This window comes from Procambarus clarkii, chromosome 1 (assembly GCF_040958095.1).
Source record: "Procambarus clarkii isolate CNS0578487 chromosome 1, FALCON_Pclarkii_2.0, whole genome shotgun sequence".
Taxonomy (NCBI): Eukaryota; Metazoa; Arthropoda; class Malacostraca; order Decapoda; family Cambaridae; genus Procambarus; species Procambarus clarkii.
Window position 1 is genome coordinate 34,866,506 of NC_091150.1, and position 22,190 is coordinate 34,888,695.

General features: G+C 39.3%; 1 protein-coding gene across 4 annotated transcripts; it reads right to left on the reverse strand.

Annotated features, from left to right (window-relative positions):
- Positions 1-2,320: 2,320 nt before the first annotated feature.
- Positions 2,321-21,446, reverse strand: LOC123765867 (sulfotransferase 1C4-like). Of its 4 annotated transcripts, XM_069329427.1 has the most exons (9): positions 21,226-21,405; positions 19,677-19,793; positions 19,424-19,624; positions 16,892-17,037; positions 12,710-12,914; positions 8,806-8,932; positions 7,067-7,233; positions 5,496-5,607; positions 2,321-3,569 (listed from the first exon to the last, which is right to left on the reverse strand). In XM_069329427.1, the coding sequence occupies exons 3-9, from the start codon at positions 19,592-19,594 to the stop codon at positions 3,457-3,459; spliced, it is 1,041 nt and encodes a 346-aa protein (XP_069185528.1). In that variant the 5' UTR covers positions 19,595-19,624; positions 19,677-19,793; positions 21,226-21,405; the 3' UTR covers positions 2,321-3,456. The 4 variants fall into 4 exon arrangements, with proteins under 4 accessions (XP_069185528.1, XP_069185587.1, XP_069185462.1 ...); XM_069329486.1 differs by lacking the exon at positions 19,424-19,624 and having other exon boundaries at positions 21,226-21,445; XM_069329361.1 differs by lacking the exon at positions 19,677-19,793 and having other exon boundaries at positions 19,424-19,601; positions 21,226-21,384.
- Positions 21,447-22,190: the final 744 nt, after the last annotated feature.

Here is a 22,190-nt window from a genome sequence, read left to right on the forward strand (position 1 = left end):
AGGCAGTGCTACAGTGGGTTAAAAACAATAACAGTAAGAATCCTTACGTGAGTAACCGCGTTAAGGAAATACGAGAGTTGTCAGCAGGGTATAAACTAAGATATGTACCTACTAAACAGAATCCAGCTGACTATCTCTCCTGAGGCCTGACTTTACGGCAATTAACAAAGGCAGAGATGTGGTTCAATGGACCTCAGTGGCTAATCAGCGACCAGTGGCCTGAACAAAAGCCACAAGTCATTGTGACCAATGTCACTGTTCCCACTGAGAACCCGGAACTACCTCAGACTTTGGTAATTGATCCTGCTCGGTACTCTGAACTGAACAAACTTGTAGGTGTCACCCAAGTAGTGTTTGATTTTCTAAGAAAATAGGAATCAAGCATAAATTCCCTAGTGCCTTAAGGTACTTGGTTAAAAGAGCTCAGACCGACACATTCGGGACAGAAATTGACAATGTTCCTAAGAAGCTACAACATGATCTGGGTCTCTGGTTAGACACTGACAATTATAACTTGATAAGATGCGGAGGACGCTTACAACATGCTGACATAGATCTGGAAACAAAAAATCCAATATTGCTCCCTCGTCACCACATAGTAAGCAAACTAATTGTGTTACATATACACAAATACTGCACTCTGCATGGTGGGGTATTAGATACTCTCACAGAATTAAGACAACAGTACTGGCTACCCCAAGATAAACAGACAGTAAAATCCATAATCAAATCCTGTGTTGTATGCCGGAGATACGATGCCAGAGTGTGTCCATATCCTGGCCCCCCTCCACTTCCGAAGGAACGAGTCGTACATATTCATCCTTTTGAGACAACAGGAGTAGATTTCACAGGAGCACTAACACTGACAGGCACTAAAGACAAGAAACCAGTAAAGGCCTATATCTGTCTTTTTACTTGCGCCACAACAAGGGCAGTTCATCTAGAAGTGACTCCCGATATGAGTGCCGAAGCATTCTTACAGGCTTTCCGCAGGTTTGCTTCACGTAGATCTTGTCCCAAGTTAATGATATATGCCTCCAACACCACTACCCACCATGTTATAATGTATTTCCTGAAACGCTAATATTTCACACTATCACATGTCTGCCCTACACTAAATACTTTATCTTTATATATTGAATGCTATTCCACAGAACCTATTAATAATTCTCGAAATTGCTGTCCTATTAAATAACAAAAGTAGTGAGATTTATTTCCTATTATACACTTTGATGTAGATTATGCAGAAATAATAATTATCAATTTACGCAGCTCGGTTCCTGAGCCCATTTATAATTCAACTTCTGAATCTGGCTCAACTTTTTTCCACTGCCATTCACATTAAGATTGCAGAGTGCACAATACATTAAAACAATGCACGTTAACAAGGAGCTAACCACAATAATGATGGCATATACACTGACTCATGGCACAAACAATTACTCATTATTAACATGACATTATCATGGTAGCCGTGTACTACTTACTGTGGTGTCTCACGTCTTGGTATCTTCCCTCTCCACAGCACTAAACTTGCACCTCAGCACCTTCTCGTTCCTGGCAGGCAATTACAACAGCGCGACTACCCACCACAGCAACCACCACAGAACTGCCCGGTGAGGATGCTATCGGTCTGCTGGTCCCAACATTGCTTCATCACGGGCAAGGGTTCAAGGTCTCTCCATGTTTAGTCGATGTGACGTCATCTCCAGTCCTTAAACAAACGCAAGATAATTAGAGTTTTTTATACAACCTCTGTGCGCGGCGTTTGGTGTCAATGATGTATTACGTATTATGAGCGGGTGTTCTTAGCGGTGAGGGTTGCTCTAGGCAACACCAGCAGTTTGTGGGCGGATCATACGCGGTCTCATTGCCAACGATGCAACCTCGTTACTACGATGTTGTTGGTCTGAATGCTTCGCACTGGAGAAACATCTCATCTAATGCGCTGTGTCAAGATAGACCATTTACAGGGATGTGTTCGTACCCCAATTCTCGATGAGTATACATTGAGAGTTTACTTTAGTCCTAAATTAATTTGTCATATGAAAAATATATACAAATTATAAAACTGTAGGTGTACTCTCAGAAATATAATCTTATGTTCATCACCCCACCTTATATTATTCACAGGATGGGTATGGAGTGCTTCTATAACCATTTCTACCACTTTTGTTCCATCAATCATTTCTATCCCATTCCAATGGGATACATAATAAACTAATTAAATAAATAAATAAACAGATAAATTCAGTAAAAACTTAACCACTATAGTGATGAGGTCAGGATTAGTATCATTGTAGAATTTCAAAGATACGGAGAGTTTTACATTTATAATAGTAATAATAATAATACCTTATTTACATAATATAATGTACATAGGATCTATTACAGTGGTCACTTAGTAGGGCTTCCCTGCCTTATATAAGACAAATGTATTTACTACACACAGAAATCACAATAATATGATGCATCAAATGAACAAATCCCCAAGGGCCGTGACGAGGATTCGAACCTACGTCCGAGAGCATCCCAGACGCTGCCTTAATCGACTGAGTTTCAATTCCTTGACATGGTCAAAAGAATTGAGACCAGAAGTTATATTGAACTTACTTGGATCCTGCAGCCTCTCCGAGACACAAACCAGGGTTTTACACAATTCTCCCTGGTTTGTGCGAAGTTAATAATGTTGCATTTTTAACTCTCAAAAATTACAAGAATTCTGTTAAAGCTTTACTTTAATCATGAAGAATTCATAAAATATAAAACATAATTAAATGATTGCTGAAAGAGAACTTAAATTTTTTTTACATTCTACAGGGTGGCTTCTTTTATAAAATGGGTATACTGCAAGGATAAGCCTCAGTGGCGAGTCTAGCCTAGCACCAAAACAAAACGTATACTTATTATTATTAGCATCTTTACTGACAAAATTTAATTACAATTTTGCCTAATCTGAGGATTTCAATTAAGTCTTATTAAAGTGAGGATAATGCTGGTATTCACTGTCACACATGACAGAGGGTCATACGCTAGAAAATAGGTCTAAACTGTAGGCTGAAGCACATATATATCATGGTTAGAATCATTGTTTTAATGTATTAATATGTAAAATCAACTTTCCATTGTGCACTGCCACACAAGGACAGGGATGGATTTATAAGAGAGGCAGCTTAAAAATAATATAAATGTTTTTCATTATTAAAATGGACAAGCAAATTTTGGATAAATTGTTAGGATGTCGTCCAGTACGCCAGATTCAATGAAATAGTTACACAGTTGGTGGTACAATAGGCCAGGAGGTCTAAAATCTTTTACAGTTTCACATTCAACAATATAGTGTTCTAGTAAATACATTAAAGGTTTGTCACAGGGTTTACACTTTGAATATTCTGGTAGTGACAGACTATACTGCGGTTAACACATTTGACTCCTCCAGTGAGTTACATATTCCCTTCATGAGGAGTATTTGAAGGAAGCGCCGAAGTCTTGGATGTGCTTCTTGGTCCACTGGTCAACTTTAGCTTGCTGTTCCGGACTGAGACGTTTCTGGCCATCTCCAATCACACCTGATGCATACGAAGTTTCGGTATTTTTAAATACAAGGTAACGATATATAAAAACACTTACTTTAAGAGTTTAAAACTAACTTTACGAGTTGGTTACTAAATCAATGTTGTAATCAACTTGACACTTATTAACACGAGTTTCTCCATAACAAATAGGTTTTTGAAAATGTTAATCATTTTTAACCCTTGTGATTGCTAAAAATAATTCAGATATAAAAAAATTAAAATAACAACGTAAATTATTAAATAACGTAAAATAATGAGTAAAGTTTTAGTTACTAGAAGTGTACTAATTTAGCGTTCAAAGCTAAAACCTCATTGTGATCAACGACCATTCGAACGACCTCGCATTTTCCAAGAAGATTTAGAGCAAAGGTCTAACCACAACATTAACACTGTCATGGGGTATTAGACAAAGCTAAATACATACAAAATTCTGCAATACTCAAGACCATGAAATAAATGAACTTTATAATGGTACATGACGGACCGAAACGTTGTTTCTTCATTCTCTGGTGTGTGGTTTGGTCATTGTCATTATATTTATAAATCTAAGAGAAAAGATTTTATACATATTTTACCTTGTGACAGTTATCACGTGTAATCAACCAATCTAATTTATGGCTTGTTACATAAACTCTATAAAATTAGTTCAGAATTCATTACATTCCTTTATTGTGAGAAAATATTAATTTCCCCCACGCATTTGCAAATAATTCTGCCCATCCTCCTGTTTTGGTAGTACTTATAGTAACGATGAAGACCATAGTATATATTCCGACGTACAACGAAATTAGAAAGTAGAAATCTGAACTATTGAGTTGGACAAACCGGAAAACTATTTGTTTACTTTTGTTGCTTTGACAAATCTAACCTAACCTTCCTAGGCCTAATACACGATATCTGAGGCCTAGTATAGTACATGTGTGTGCTATACTAGGCTTAGGGATATTTAAGTTTGTTTTTTAGCTTCATTTATTTTAAAATAATTTCATACTAGTCAGTATACTATTATCTAAAAGGTAAGTACGTACGAATTAGTGACTACTGATGACCGTCACAATAGGTACCATTTATACAGAAAGATGGGTTGAAATAATTATATTTTCCGATGCCAGACATAATAACACGTTCCTTCAATCTCACCTCACTACAATCACTTATGCGGCGTGCCCACATGACGACGGTAGAAGATGCGCGCAGCTTATACAAACATTCACGATACCATATACACATTAACCCCATGTTATTTAATGTACTCTAATTTACCCTACCATAATCCACCCCTAATCCATCTGATTTGCGACTAACTCCCAAACATACTTCGACTCACAATCTCAGTCTCTTGAATAAAACATAAACTTTTCATAAAACAGTATCAATGATACGACCATTAACACAACTCCTCATCTTTGCCATCCTGAGTCCAATTCCACTCATATGTTATTTTCTTCATTATCCTCACACAAATAGAAGACGTCGATAACTTCTAACCTCTGCCAAATTATGAACATTGATGTGCCACTGTGAGTGCCGCATCTTTCAACACCACCACTCGTGCAGTCATTGGGAGGAAAAACCTGCATGCAAACTGCACTTATCGCGATGAAGAGGAGACAGTCACTTATCTGTTTATCCGCATGACACGTGGACTAATGATCTCAGATACTACCAGTAAGAGAGATTTGCACCTTAAGGTACAAATCATCACTAGCAAAATAACATGGCACCTAGAGAAGAAAAGTGAGTGCGCTGATGATCAATTCAGTGTTGTAGTTCTTGCCGATATCTCCCGCACCACTGGACACCCATGTATTGACTTAGGCCAGTCACGAGAACAAACAATATCTACTCAAGAACATCACTTAATTAATAAAATTGTAAAGTTACTGAGGAGCTTAATGAATAATAAATGCATGTACTAACCCTTCCTGAAAAAGCCGCCGTCGCTAGACAGCACCTGCTTGTTGGGAGAAGATAACTCTAATTTCTTCTCCTCTCGAGATTTCATCTCGCTGAAGCTGGTGTAATGCGCCACCTGCGAGGAATGTTAACTCTTATTAAAATAACGTTCCACCAGCCTAATATTGTCTTATTTTGGTATATTACACCATCGATCCTCAAGTAATTTCTAATTGGAACACTGCCACACAAATGATTCAGCATAATATCGTAGGGAAGAGAAGATGTACACAGTTTTGCCGCAGTGAGAGCATCATGCCACCACACAAACTGAAGCCAGGGGCGTAGCCTGGTTCCAAAGTTAGGGAAAGCGAGCTTTCACTTGAGGTAAAAGACGCCAGGACACGTACTAATTTCTAATTTATTATTCATTTTTATTGTGTATTTAAAGTCAAAACAAAGAAAATTCAGTTTTAAAAAATACATAATTGCTACTTTGTATTTAAGCTCAAAACAATTAAAACGTGTTAAATTATTGTGCATTTTAAACGTTAAAACAGAAAGAACCAAATAAAAAATGCATAAAGCAACTACTAGTCTTTTTCGTCTGTTTTTTGTTATTAACAAGTTTAAGTATACACATCAATGTGCTGCTACCCTGTTCTGTATGAAAGAGTATGGAATCAGGCGAGAACATGAAATATACGGCTGATCTATTAGCCTCCACAAGCAAAATCTGGGTCGAGCACAAGAATATCTAGGCTTCATTCTTGCAAAGGTATCTACTACTTTATTATAATTCAACTCAGTAGCTAACTGTCTATATACACTTATAAGTTGCGTTTTAATTTATTAATTAAACCTGAACAGATTTTCTCTCATAAAAGGTTTTTTATTTCATAACTAGAACTTACAGTAATAAATATTTCCCACTGCCACAAAATGGGTCGGGTGCATGAGTCAGCCTTGGACTATGGTCGGCCATTGGACTTCAAAAATAGTTTATACGTTTATGATATTTCTTAAGGATCTACCTCCTAGAGATGTAGAGCTGTACGTTAACCGTTCCGATACATGAGTTCAGTATCACAGTTTAATTTACGAGTGCCAGAACTTTCAGGACGGAAAAGGACATTAATGCCTTTGATCAGAACGTCTGATGGGTCCACCCCTCCCCCAATTTGTTGTATTTGTATAGTACGAACATTTCTCATTTTATGAGATTGCAGGACACGAGAGTCTACATTAGCCTGCCACTTTATTATTTTTTTATTTGAGTTTGCTATTACACTTTATTCCCAAACAGGTGACTGTTTTCTAAAGTAGTTTTTCAAGTCGAAGGTCGCGACCCATTACTAGCTCCTACGGCACTATTTTTTAACACACAAGTAGAATTAAGGCAGCAGAATTAAAATTAATTAGTGCATAAATCTACTAATAACAACAATAAGTAATAAAACTAAGTACATTATATATATATAATTTAATTTCAGACAAAAATATAGTATATCTATTGCCTCTTAGTTTTCCGAAATTAATTTAACTTGCACCTTTTCTCCGATGGGATTATCTGCTATCAGAAACTCTGAACTAACCTTCTGCAGCTGCTCCTCCGTCAGGTTGGTGTCTAAGAACTTGTTGAGCTTATGAAGTTCCAGCATTGTATTGTTCTTGATATCCTCAAAAAATACGAAGTGCATGTTAGGATGGTCGCGCTTCTCCCAGGCTTCCTTCATGTGGAGCCAGTACGGCCCGAACACCACTGCCAACGTCATAAAAACAAAGAAAATTACAGTAGGTCTTTTCACACATGAGGCAGCTATTGTTTATACGTAACTGAACTCATGATTCATGTATAACCTTCCATTTAAAACATCCTGTGATCTAACACCTATTACTCAGAAATTTTTCCATGTACGGTACTGTTACGAATCTTACTAGGATTCTGCCATTGCTCTTGATTCTTTTATTTCTTTAATTTCTTGTTCTCTAATTAATATAGCATCCAGTTGTATGATATGAGATTTTTGTATGACATATATTATAGCATGCGGTAGTGTGCCTGAGTTGCATTATACTGTATGAGGCTTTTGTGTTAGATTTCTCTGTGTGGACGGTTGACCATATTTGGATATGGCCAGTGTGGGAACATTGTTGTCAAGTGAGTGTTTATAGTTTAACCTTGATTAATTTTCCCATATTTGGTTGCCGTATTATTGTATTGAGTGTTGTACCAGTTTTTATTACCCTTAAGATTAATAATGTTTTGAATATTAGTACTACATTTTGTTAGTAGAATTTCCACAATGTTTATGTGGATATTTAATTGATATTTTGGTAGACGCTTGGCCTGCGGACCAAAGCGTGGGGAGAAGCGTGGCAGATATTGTCGAGAGGAGTCGTGTTTTAAGTTAAGTCATTGGTCACTGTTATTTTAGCCCATATAAATGTTAATTATCTGGTTAGATGATTTGTGTATAACTATTGATTAATCCATGTGCTGGTGTTAGTGCTAATGTCTCAATAAGGAGGTTATTCTATGATTTTGCATGCTGAAGAATATTTCTGGCTATTATTGATACATTTAATTGTTGTTATGTTTCTCCCCCTTAGCATAAATTTATTGTTCTCCATTTTATGCAGTGATGTATCTATACCCCTAGACATCTGTTGGCAAGGCCGATTTATTATCATTTCTTTACACTGCGGGGAGAAGAACCTTATTTAGTCTCAAGGGTGGTAACAGGTACTTAAAACCATATTCCCAAACCAATATTTACTCATGTCTTTTCGGAATCCTAAACTTATTCCATTTGTATCTACAGTTTCGTGCCCAGTTTTGAGTAGATATATTTAGCATCTTATTAACGTTTAATAAATTATAATCTACATTCAGTAATATATAATCAGGAATCTAATTTAATAATTTTTATAGAGAAAAACATTAAAAGCCGATAATGAGGTTATTACAAACATACAATGCAGAGATTATGAAACATTGTAAAAATGCATTGTGCAAGTTTTGATCCTACTTTCCGCTACTTGGAACTGTAATGTGATTAGTTAGGTTCCGTTATTCCCTTTAAATTATCCGTGTTTCTTGTATTGATGATGTGTTGTGTCAGTTATGGGGCAATGTGTGCCTTATGTAGGATAAACTAGAAGAATTTAATAAATCTGAACTTGAATAACTAAAACAAAGACATCAGTTTCAGACTCCTGAAGGCGACTGACAATTATCAGTGCTAAACAATATTTAAAGAAAAACAAATGAGAGTCGATATACAATTCTATACTTCTACATTTCTGATGCAGGAAACCCAAAGATACTCACAGTTGTCGTCCAGGAAATACTGGACGAATTGGTCGAGGGAGCCGGTGAAGTCTTGAAGGCGGAAGAGACGACAGTGGTGATGGCAGGATACGACCACGTCCTTGGGAGACCTCGCCACGTACACCACCTACACGTGCACGACAGACTACCATGTACACATGCTGGGTACCAATATATTTTTGTAACTCGGGTGGGTACAGGAACTGACGACATCCGACTCCTGTTATCAGAAAGAGTGCTTTCCCTTCCCATAGCTCAAGGTAAACCTTAGTCAATATATTTCCCTGGAACACGACCCGCCAATCTATTTATAACCAGGTACCCAGTTACTGCTGGGTGAACAGAGGCGACTAGTTAAGGATTGGGGCTCTTGACAATCCTCTATAGCCAGAAGTCTAACCTAGACCAAATCACTCGCAAGACGTGGGGCGAGTATGTAATAACCCCACTACACTGCATGTAGTACAATAGTCTAACCCCGCACAAGGAACAGTAGGTAGTATACAACAGTTTGTGACTGAACTGTCAATACTACGCACGCCATTACCAACACCCACCGAAGGCATCGCCTACGTCAACACCAACAAGGATTAACGATACGAGTCACGTTTCTGTTCGTTACAGACTGAAAAACAATATATTACCATTCAGATGGGCAGCAACTCTTTCTTTTGTAATCGCAGTTTCAATTATTAAGATTACTTTATATAATCACAATTTCCAATGCATTTAAAAAAGAACAGTTTGTCATGGTTTCCCACAAACTAATTTAACTCCTAAACTTGGCGAGTACAATTAGTCGCGTCTACAACCAGTAAGAACTACAGAACACGCGTGGACACGAAAACTCTGATTCATCAATCATTTACTTATTCACTTGTGAGTTATGAAACTATGCGAATTTGTTGTGCAATGTTGTGGTCATTATTAACAAAATTCTTTCCTCCAATTTATATAAAAAAAAGTAAATCCATAGATGTTGCAAATGCAAACAAATTTGTACCAGCTGTCATTATAGTTAGAAGGTGTGCAGTTTAGATGTAATTGTTAATATCAATTTCATTGCTGAAGTCTAATTAAGAGCTTTTTTGCCCTCTGTATATTTATTTTATTTTATTTTTGCAAGACTGCACACAGGATGCAAGCTGTTCTACAAAGAACGTCGCTTTTAGCTCGTATGCGTTATACAAGGAAAAAATTGTCCTACTAGAAAATGGAAGCAACATGTGAAAGTGACGTACCGTTTACTGTTTTAGGTCCTCTGGTAGGTTAGGACATAACTATTTAAATTGATCATTATCTTGACGTTTGGGAAACCTTAGGAGAACGGGCTGTACAGGATGAATAGGGAGTGCACAATAAACCAGCCGCCTCCGGTGGCAACTGTTTTGGCCCCAGGTAGCCTGAAGAACGAGTCTACCCTTATGAGAGTTATTCGACAACAACCCGTTCTCGCACATGCTTATAGTCAATATTGGCTTATTTAATAAGTGCATATGTGACATACTAATTGATTGTGAATATTTTAGTTTACCTTGAAAAGCTTCATAGAAGCTTTTTAAGGTAAACTAAAAAAGCTTCATAGAAGCTTTTCAAGGCAAACTAAAATATTCACAATCAGTTAGTATGTCACATATGCACTTACTAAATAAGCCAATACTGACTATAAGCAAGTGCGAGAACAGGTTGTCGACAAACTAGACCCAACTGAGAGGTCAAAGGAAATAAAGATGTGTGCATATATATTAAATACTTGGCAAATGTTAATGAATAGTTTAAAAGCATTGGCAGAGGATGAACAGGCAAATAAGTGACATGACGAGATTTTGCTGACAAGGTATGAGGCTCACTGTGGATGTCATGACCACACTTGAGCAGCAGAGGTCGTGAGAGGAGGTTGTACTGTGTTTGTGCTCCTGGCAGTAAAGGAGGAACTCCTAGTTGAGTGCTCCGTCAAGAAGAGAGACAGCGTAATAGAGAAGTTCTCAAGAAGAGAACCAGTTCTCAAGAGTTCTCAAGAAGAGAACCAGTCAAGCGTTTATGTATGAAGCCTGAGAGACGACCTAAAGCCATCAAGTCAGGACTGGAAGGAGCCTTGTGAGGCAGTCCTATAGCGATTTTGTGGGCAACCCGTGGGCGCCGTTATGAGGATCGAGACCTGAGCGCCCTCGACAGATAAATTCTGTGGTAAGCCTATTTAATAACTTGTTGCAGTGGCTGCCTGTGATTGATCGTGAGAAGTGTTTATGAATATATTAGATATGTTTTATTAAGGCAGTAAGCTGAAATAAGAGTGTAGTGGTCAGGGAGCCAGCTGGAAGAGGCGGCGATGCGTCCGCCCTCGCCGAGTGTCAGTGGATGACTGAGGGCGGAGAGCTCATGACGGCAGCGGCTCCCAGCAAGGTGGAGCATGGACTCGACTGGACGGGGGAGTACCTTCGCAACATGTTAGAGTTTTGAAATTACAGGTTTGTTTTGGAGGAAGAGTTGATGGAAGAACTTCGAGGCCAGGGAAGAAGTTAATGGAGGAAACTTTGAGGCTATAGAAGTGAATGCTGAACCCTGTGGGAGAGCAGAACCCCATAGTGAGGAGTGGACCTCAAGCCGTGTAGAAAAGCAGTGAAGAAGGGTTTCATACGTTTCTGTGGGATCAATGGTGAAGCATCGCTGATGTTTGATGAGAACTTCATTGTGTAGCAGTTTGGGAGGACTGCAGAAGAGCCTTGTTGACAATTCGGGGAGAACCTAGAGATGTACGCGGTAGTGAGCCTCTAGGAGCAGAACAGAGGTTCATGGTGATCACACATGATGTATAAGGGGAGTGCTTGAATGTTTATTGGCGTATAAGACGCAGTGGAAGGCGAGAGATTGATTTCTTTTTGTATTGGGGAATATATATATATATATATGTTGATGTTTCTGGAGTCTCAGCCACAGGCTGAGCTTCATATACTTTCAGGACTGACTGTACAATATTGTTGTAACGAGTGGTGTTTCAGATACATGCTGAAATTTATATATTTCTAGAGCTGAGTGTACAATAGAGTTGTGACGAATATTGCAGTCCCCACTTGGTGAGGGAGTAGTAAGTGGTAAGCCAAGAGTGAAGCAGCCATTTGATACAGATGGTTGGTGAAGCCAGGATATGGTATTGGATTGCTACCAGGTTGTAGTAGCTTAGAGTGTTATATGGTAATGTTTTATTGTTCTTGTTTCGTGTACTGTATATGTTCTTTCGTTTATTAAATGTATATTGTTAACCGGCTTTTGCTCTTGTCCTGGTGAGGCTTCCCAGAAAGCAGAAGAGAGAGAGAGAGAAGGAGAATCACAGCTGCGGACAGGGTGACTAATTTACAAAAATACTAATTTACAAAAGGGGGATTGAGGAGATCATTCCAAACAAGGAGAGAGTGGGGAGTCATGGCGGCTCAGGTAGGGTGTGTGCACAGGACAACGAGGCCAGTGTTGGAGCCGCAGCCCTAGATATGTGAAGCTGAACTCCTCTCGAAGATCAAGAGGCGTACAGGGTGATCTCCTGAGAGAACTTCAAGCACTCCAGAGTTCATTATTGGTCGACCGGCGGTAGCGGGAGTGTGGCTGCTGAGGTCGGTTGTCTGTTCCAATAGAGTGTGATTAGAGGGACGTTGTCCACCTGTACGCAAGTAACCGTCTGGTACAGCAACCATAGTTCTGTTTGATTGTTGAAGTTCCATGAGCCCCAACCCCCTCAGGTCAGGACACAACACTGAAATCAAGCTTACTATGGACAACCTCTTAACGCTTCGGAGCTCATAAACCGTTTAATAAATATAAACTAAGCCACCAGGATAGAGACAAAATGTACAGGTCTTTTTAAAGGAAATAAAGTATTTGCTGAATCCTGGTGCAGCGTCCCTGGCCTGACCTTAGCAGTATCCAGAAGATCCGGAGTGAGGAGAGAGAAGGGCAGGTGGGTCTTGATGGTCCGTGGATCAGGTAACGCCTCCGACAGTTGCAACATTATTCCATCCTTGGGGTCCTTACCAGGACACTTTACTTTAAATGCTTTTATTACAGGATGGCTATCATCTTTCGGTGGAACGTTCTTTGAGAACGCCAACATATCGTAACTGGAAGCAAATTTAATAAAATTATAGGTAAAAAGAAAATTTGGTTTGAAATAAGGTAACTAATAATCCAGTACTAAGAAAGGCGGTTTGGGGTTAGATACACATGTTTTACTTAGGGACAACCCCCTTTGTAACACATCAACGATACAGATAAAAGTTACAACTCGTATCCTCAAATTTGATGAAGTGGGAAACGATATGATACTTGCAAAACTATCTTCGTGAATTACTCACATGGTTAGAAAAATTGGCAGATGCCTTCATTATTGAAAAATCAGAGATCTTGCATGACTTACGTCAAGAGATGGTTTCCTTCCTGGAAGAAGCACACAAACCTGCTGAATATTTATTAGAGAGGGACCAAGCTCTCAGGCGGCACTTATTGATTTCCAAACTGCTTTTGATACAGCAAACAGAGAAATAATCACAGAACAACTAGCTTATTTTGGAGTTAAGGAAAGACTATTGACATGGCTCAGGGGTTACCTGAGTAACAGAACCGCCTCAGTCCTTTTCTAGGGGGTCAAAAGTAAACATTGTGCACCCTTTAAGTTGGGTACACCCCAGGGTGGAGTGCTAAGCTCTGCACTGTTCAATGTTCTGATGAACAAATTAACAATTGATATGTCCACACTACTTGACGAAGCCGTCATCTGTTATGCCGATTGCATATTCATTGTTGCCAATACCCGAACAAGTGAATCATTTGATTCACTTGTTGCTAAAAGCATTGAATGTGGTCTTATTATCTCTATAACAAAATCCAGAGCTGTCCATCCCCAGGAGAAAACTCATGTCCCTATAACTTTCAAGGGCAACAACCAGAAAATTGAAACGTGTAGGCAGCACAAATACCTTGGAGTTGGTATCAACAGTGACATTGTAAACGATCTACACCGTAGGTTAAAAGAAATACTAAAACCATTGAAAACACTTACTGGTAAGAATATTGGTATCAATATTAAATATGCTAGACTATTCTATATGATGTTTATTAGATTTCAAGTTGATTATCATGCTTTGCACCTAATTACTTCCCCGCCTCTGTGTTGGACAAACTTGAAGTAGTACAGAATGAAGCCATGAGGATAATTCTTGGTGCCCCAAGATGCACAAGAATCATCAACATGAGGGAAGAACTGAAGCGTCCAACCATACTAGAGAGAATCATGCAAGTCAACATGACCATTTCCTATTTATTGCGTGCATCTACAGTACTTCCTCATCACAATCGACTTGAGAATGGTCCAGGACGGACCGAAACGTCGTCGTCCCTTCACCTTCTAGTGTGTGGTCTGGTCAACATACTTAAGCCACGTTATTGTGACTCAACGCCTGTACACACATATATATATATATATATATATATATATATATATATATATATATATATATATATATATATATATATATATATATATGTATATATAACTGAAAACTCACCCCAGAAGTGACTCGAACCCATACTCCCAGAAGCAACGCAACTGGTATGTACAAGACGCCTTAATCCACTTGACCATCACGACCGGACATAATGAGGTGATAGCCGAGGCTATTTGAACCACCCCACCGCCGGCACTCGGATAGTAATCTTGGGCATAGCATTTTACCAAATCACCTCATTCTTTGGGGCACACGTGAGGAACACAAATGCGAACAAGCCTGAATGGTCCCCAGGACAATATGCAACTGAAAACTCACACCCCAGAAGTGACTCGAACCCATACTCCCAGAAGCAACGCAACTGGTATGTACAAGACGCCTTAATCCACTTGACCATCACGACCGGACATAATGAGGTGATAGCCGAGGCTATCCTGGGGACCATTCAGGCTTGTTCGCATTTGTGTTCCTCACGTGTGCCCCAAAGAATGAGGTGATTTGGTAAAATGCTATGCCCAAGATTACTATCCGAGTGCCGGCGGTGGGGTGGTTCAAATAGCCTCGGCTATCACCTCATTATGTCCGGTCGTGATGGTCAAGTGGATTAAGGCGTCTTGTACATACCAGTTGCGTTGCTTCTGGGAGTATGGGTTCGAGTCACTTCTGGGGTGTGAGTTTTCAGTTGCATATTGTCCTGGGGACCATTCAGGCTTGTTCGCATTTGTGTTCCTCACGTGTGCCCCAAAGAATGAGGTGATTTGGTAAAATGCTATGCCCAAGATTACTATCCGAGTGCCGGCGGTGGGGTGGTTCAAATAGCCTCGGCTATCACCTCATTATGTCCGGTCGTGATGGTCAAGTGGATTAAGGCGTCTTGTACATACCAGTTGCGTTGCTTCTGGGAGTATGGGTTCGAGTCACTTCTGGGGTGTGAGTTTTCAGTTGCATATTGTCCTGGGGACCATTCAGGCTTGTTCGCATATATATATATATATATATATATATATATATATATATATATATATATATATATATATATATATATATATATATATGACCGAAAAAGTAAGATTAATAGTTCTAACACGAATTTTCTCAATATTTCTTATGTTTCTTTTCACTGCCGATGGTAATTGAAAAATCAATTCTCCAAAATTCATTTTTATTTCTAGTCTGACACGACACTTGAGCGCGTTTCGTAATAACTTATTACATTTTCAAAGACTTTAGTTTACACACACAACTATAACTTGCAAACACTAAACAGAGTTCTACAATGCTATAATTTAAACGGCTTTCATTTTATATACCTGCATTTGGGTGAGGGGATATGTTACAACAGTTTTGGATGGGGTGAAAACAAACTTTCATCACAAGACAGAACACGAAACAATGGGTATAATATTGGGCAAGTTAAAGGGAAGAATGGAAGTAACTGCAGAGGGCCTATTGGCCCATATTTCTTGATGCTTCTATATTGGTGCGGAGTCTTGAATTGGGTAGAATATAGTTGTGCATTAATTGGCTGTTGATTGCTGGTGTTGACTTCTTGATGTGTAGTGCCTCGCAGATATCAAGCCGCCTGCTATCGCTGTATCTATCGATGATTTCTGTGTTTTTTGTTAAGACTTCTCTGGTGATGGTCTGGTTGTGAGAAGAGATTATATATTCCTTAATGGAGCCCTGTTGCTTATGCATCGTTAATCGCCTGGAAAGAGATGTTGTTGTCTTGCCTTTATACTGAGTTCTTTGAGGCTTACAGTCCCCAAGTGGGCATTTGAAGGCATAGACGACATTGGTCTCTTTTAAAGCATCCTGCTTTGTGTCTGGAGAGTTTCTCATGAGTAGGTTGGCCGTTTTTTGGTTTTATAGTAAATCGTCAATTGTATCTTCTGATTTTTGTCTGTAGGGATAACGTTCCTATTAACAATATCTTTCAGGACCCTTTCCTCCATTTTAGGAACTGTGGAAAAGAAGTTCCTGTAAAATAGTGTAATAGGGGGTACAGTTGTTGTGTTAGTTGTCTCTTCAGAGGTTGCATGGCGTTTCACCTTCCTTCTTATGATGTCTTCAACGAAACCATTGGAGAAGCCGTTGTTGACTAGGACCTGCCTTACCCTACAGAGTTTTTCATCGACTTGTTTCCATCCTGAGCTGTGGTTGAGAGCACGGTCGACATAAGCGTTAACAACACTCCTCTTGTACCTGTCTGGGCAGTCACTGTTGGCATTGAGGCACATTCCTATGTTTGTTTCCTTAGTGTAGACTGCAGTGTGGAAACCTCCGCTCCTTTCCATGACTGTTACATCTAGAAAGGGCAGCTTCCCATCCTTCTCCATCTCGTAAGTGAAATGCAACACAGAATTCCGCTCAAATGCCTCCTTCAGCTCCTGCAGATGTCTAACATCAGGTACCTGTGTAAAAATGTTGTCAACATACCTGCAGTATATGGCCGGTTATAAACCGAGGGTCCGCAAAGTGAGAATGCTGCAATGATGGAAATAATGTATAGAGAAAACATTTCAATGCTGGACGTCACGAGTAGTGAAGATGACCCAAGGCTATGCCCAGCCTCGGCTAGAACAGCTACTTACTCAAGGAAGGGAGAGCGAGCCATGACCGACAGGCTGGCTAAGGGATGATCCAAGTTAGGATTGTTCCTCATGGTCCAGACGATCTCCTGCATCCATGTTGTTCCACACTTTGGCCACGTCATCACCACCACATCACTTTCACGAAACTTTAAAGAAAAAAGGCAATTGAGTGAATATAAATAATTATAAAAAACGCACAAAATCCGTTAAAATGTCTTTAACGTCTGTGTCACTTAAATGAAAACATTCTTTGATGTAATTTAGGATGTCAAATGAAGAACAAAAATTAAAGGGACCAGCGGTTAAAGGCATTAAATTCTTTTGATGCAGGACAGCTACTGTAATTTTGTTCCTGTTACGACCCTGGGTTTTTATTTGGAAACCAGAGGTCAATTTGAGTAATAAATAATTGTAGACATTAATTCATAAGATTGGATCATGTGAGAAGGATGTTTAATTAACAATAACATTTACATTTTGGCTTCTTAAAACCTGGGTATGCATTTGTTCCCGTCTTCCTTGCCAGACGTAAGGGCCGTGCTTTGAATTTCATTATGTCATTTCATTATGTTCTACCCGGTTTCTGTGTGTTCCGGTCATGTATTAATGTCTGTATTGGCTTTTTGCCCTTTACATGTGACGTCAGATTGTTTTTATTGTATTTATTGTACTTAATAAAAAAGACTACCTGTAAGAAGCGAGACCGTCGCTCTACCGTCGTCAAAATGGTCAAACGATCGAGGTAAATATCCTCTCATATTTGTTTTCATCTATCTTATGAGTATTATGCTAAACACCGCGATTAACAGCACAATGAAAACTTCCTCCTCAAGGACAACAGAAAAAGTGCCCTTCTACCTCCCTCGCAGGAATATAAAGTGCCTACCAACCTCAAGGAAATCATGGGCTATTCATGCCTGTGTCACCTCTTCCGTAGCTTTATCTAAATCAATCAATCTCAAGGAATCGGTAATCTCAATCCCGTCTCAAGGGCACAGAAGCAGTCCTTTCCTCCCTCATGCACACATATGTAGCCTACATTCCATATAGATATACACAGAACATGCATACAGATATAGCTTATGTGGAAAATTTCACTCACCATATCCATATTATTATCTAGGGAATGTAATATTTCCGTATCATATTGATAGTTTACCTCAGAATCATATTACTGATGATTTAAGGATCATCTGTATGTACATCAGGAGCCTTCATGACCATTTGGTCAAGTATACCATTGGGATCAATGCGTGTGACTATGTCCATGTAAAATGAAGAATCTAGAAGCTTCCAGAAGGAGCAAATAATAAGAAACATATTGTTGGATCAAAATAATAGCTTCCAGTGGCGTATTTACAAAATCCTTAATAACGGCCAAATTGTACTATCACGTACTGTCAATAATCATTAAATTCACTATGTGTTTGTCTTGTGATATAACTTTATCATATCATAACTTTATCATAATCATTGTCGGCAACCTGACTGTGAGGAAGGGAGCCGTCCGCCTGGGGAAGAAGCGCCCAGTACCGGAGGGAAGTTTGTTGACATTTTTGTGTGCACGTGTGTGGTGTTGATAACATTTTCAACGGACATTAACGCACAAACTACTTATCTAATTACCAGTGATAATTTCCTAGATACTCTGGAAGTCCCTGATCTATAATCTAATCTGTAATTTAATCATTAGAACTCTTATTAAAAGGAGTGAAGTCGAGCTCGAGTGCTAGGAGTTTCGACAAGTTTCCTCCATTGTGACCTCATCCTATCAACTGCTTCAAGAAGCCATCCCACAGCAAACGCTAACAGGGACATGACCAACATAAAGGCTGCCATATCCCAATCAAAATATAGAGCCTCGTTTCAACAAGAGAAATATCAGCTGACAACTTGCCAGATTAGGCTCCGGTTCTCAGTTTCAGAATAAGTTATTCATTTTTTTAGAGAGTAGATTGGCCACTAGTATGCTTTATGACCTTAATACATCCATATATAAATTGAGAGTCGTTAGGCAGCAAGGAGGCAACGCCTCACCAATTAGTGAGTTGATTTACCTTCTTCAGTGACTGAATTTCTTATTGCTACATATTCATGTAAATCTGAATATCTATATCTTGAATATATAATTCTTTAGTATAACTCATCATGAATTTAATTGCCATATCCATTAATCTTAAATTATCAATTTGGTTTATTTTGTTGCATATAATATTTTCTTTGCATATTGCCCATACATTATACTTGTATTATACAACTACTTTGTTGAGAGTATCAGAACAATTGATAATTGACTTTTACAATATTTCTAGAGCTAGGTTAAACTATGTACCTAGTTCAGATCTTTGATAATGAACCGTACCTGTGTTTACAGTTATAGAACTGTAAATTATCATATTCTTGTATAAAATACAAGCTAAATGTGTTGAAATACCCGCTTAATGCACAGAAGAAAAAATAATTGAAGTAGTCTATAGATATATATTGGTCACATTTTTCAGTCCCCCCATTAAGACTAATTTAATTTCCCACCTTGAACTTGAAGAGGCTGTCGGCAAATTTGGTGTAGTCAGCCGGGTATAGCCACCTGCCGGGGTTGAGGCGGATAAGGCCATTGGTATAACCTTGGAAGTCACGCTCCTGGTGCTCCAGCTCCTCCCCCTCCAACACCTCCACAGTGTGACCACTCGCTAGCTGGGTCATCCTTAACCTAGAATATGTAAGTCATGCAAACTATGTAACCCTTCACATCATCAAGGGTAGCTGTAGAAATGTATGAACCTACCTAACTTGTGTAGCTTCCGGGGATCAACGGACTCACGGCCCGGTCTCCGACCAGGCCTTCCGGTTGGTCGTCTATTCAACCAGGATGTTGGACGCGGCTGTTCCCAGCCTGGTTGATCTGGTATCCGTTAGAATACCTGATCAATGTCATATTCTTTAGAATACCTGATCTATGTTAATCATAAAGTCATAAAATAATAATCATAGAATAAGAATAATCAACCTGATCTATTAATACCTATATTTGTTAAAACAAAAATCTCACAAGAAAGCTTAGTGAGAAAACTGTTAAGTTTAGTTCCTTTATTATACACCCCATACCCATCCTACGGGCGTTAGCGTGAAGAGTTAGTCACATAACGGGCTCCGCTAAACTTTCACACTGTTATGTAAATACATAACATTGATATTTATACATTCTTGCAAAGCCACTAACACACATAGTGTTTCGGGAAGAAGCAAGTAACTGTATTTAACAGTTACTTGTTAACTACTGTTACTTGCTGTTAACTACTCTGACATTGAAAAAGTTCTTTCTAACGTCCCTGTGGCTCATTTGGGTGCTCAGTTTCCACTGTGTCCCCTTGTTCGCGTACCACCCATGTTAAACAGTTTATCTTTATCTACCCTGTCAATTCCTCTGAGAATTTTGTAGATAGTGATCATGTCTCCCATTACTCTTCTGTCTTCCAGTGTCGTGAGGTGCATTCCCGCAGCCTTTCTTCGTAACTCATCCCAGAACTAAGAGGCATGAGTTACGAAGAAAGGCTGCGGGAAATGCACCTCATGACACTAGAAGACAGAAGAGTAAGGGGAGACATGATCACTCCCTACAAAATTCTCAGAGGAATTGACAGGGTAGATAAAGATAAACTGTTTAACACGGGTGGTACGCGAACAAGGGGACACAGTGGAGACTGAGCACCCAAATGAGCCACAGGGACGTTAGAAAGAACTTTTTCAGTGTCAGAAAAGTTAACAGATGGAATGCATTATGCAGTGATGTGAAGGCTAACTCCATACACAGTTTCAAATGTAGATATGATAGAGCACAGTAGGCTCAGGAATCTGTACACCAGATGATTGACAGTTGAGAGTCGGGACCAAAAAGCCAGAGCTCGACCCAAACCCCCCCCCCCCCCGCCACAAGCACAACTAGGTAAGTACACTATCACATGTTTGCCCTGCACTAAATACTTTATCTTTATACAATGAATGCCATTCCACAGTATCTATTAATAATTATCGATGTTGCTGTCCTATTAAATAACAAAAACAGTGAGATTTATTTTCCTATTATACACTTTGATGTAGATTATACAGAAATAATACTAAATTATTATTAATTTACACAGCTCTAATCACAAACCCGCTATCTGCCTCAACTTTTTCCACTACCACTCACAGTAAGATTACAGAGTACACAATACATTAAGACAATGCACGTTAACAAGGAGCTAACCACAATTATGATGGCATATACACTGACTCGTGACACAAACAATTACTCATTATTAAGAGCAACATCAAGGTAGCCGTGTACTACTTACTGTGGTGCCTCACGTCTTGGTATCTTCCCTCTCCACAGCACTAAACTTGCACCTCAGCACCTCCCCGTTCCTGGCAGGCAATTACAACAGCGCGACTACCGAGCATAGCAACCACCACAGAACTGCCCGGCGAGGATGCTATCGGTCTGCTGGTCCCAACATTGCTTCATCACGGGCAAGGGTTCAAGGTCTCCCCATGTTTAGTCGATGTGACGTCATCTCCAGTCCTTAAACAAACGCAAGATAATTAGGGCTTTTTATACAACCTCTGTGCGCGGCGTTTGGTGTCAATGATGTATTACGTATTATGAGCGGGTCTTCTTAGCGGTGAGGGTTGCTCTAGGCAACCCTAGAGCCGGCCTGTCCGCCCACAAACACCAGCAGTTTGTGGGCGGATCATACGCGGTCTCATCGCCAAAAATGCAACCTCGTTACTACGATGTTGTTGGTCTGAATGCTTCGCACTGGAGAAACATCTCATCTAATGCGCCGTGTCAAAAAAAAAAAAAAAAGACCATTTACAGGGATGTGTCCGTACCCCAAATCTCGATGAGTATACATTGAGGGTTTACTTTAGTTCTAAATTAATTTGTCATATGAAAAATATATACAAATTATAAAACTGAAGGTGTACTCTGAGATATATAATCCTATGTTCCTCACCCTACCTTATAGTATTCACAGGATGGGTATGGAGTGCTTCTATAACCATTTCTACCACTTCGATCTATTACAGTGGTCACTTAGTAGGGCTTCCCTGCCTTATATAAGACAAATGTATTTATTACACACAGAAATCACAATAATATGATGCATCAAATGAACAAATCCACAAGGGCTGTGACGAGGATTCGAATCTACGTCCGAGAGCATCCCGGACGCTGCCTTAATCGATCGAGTTTCAATTCTTTTGACATGGTCAAAAGAATTGAAACCAGAAGTTATACTGAACTTACTTGGATCCT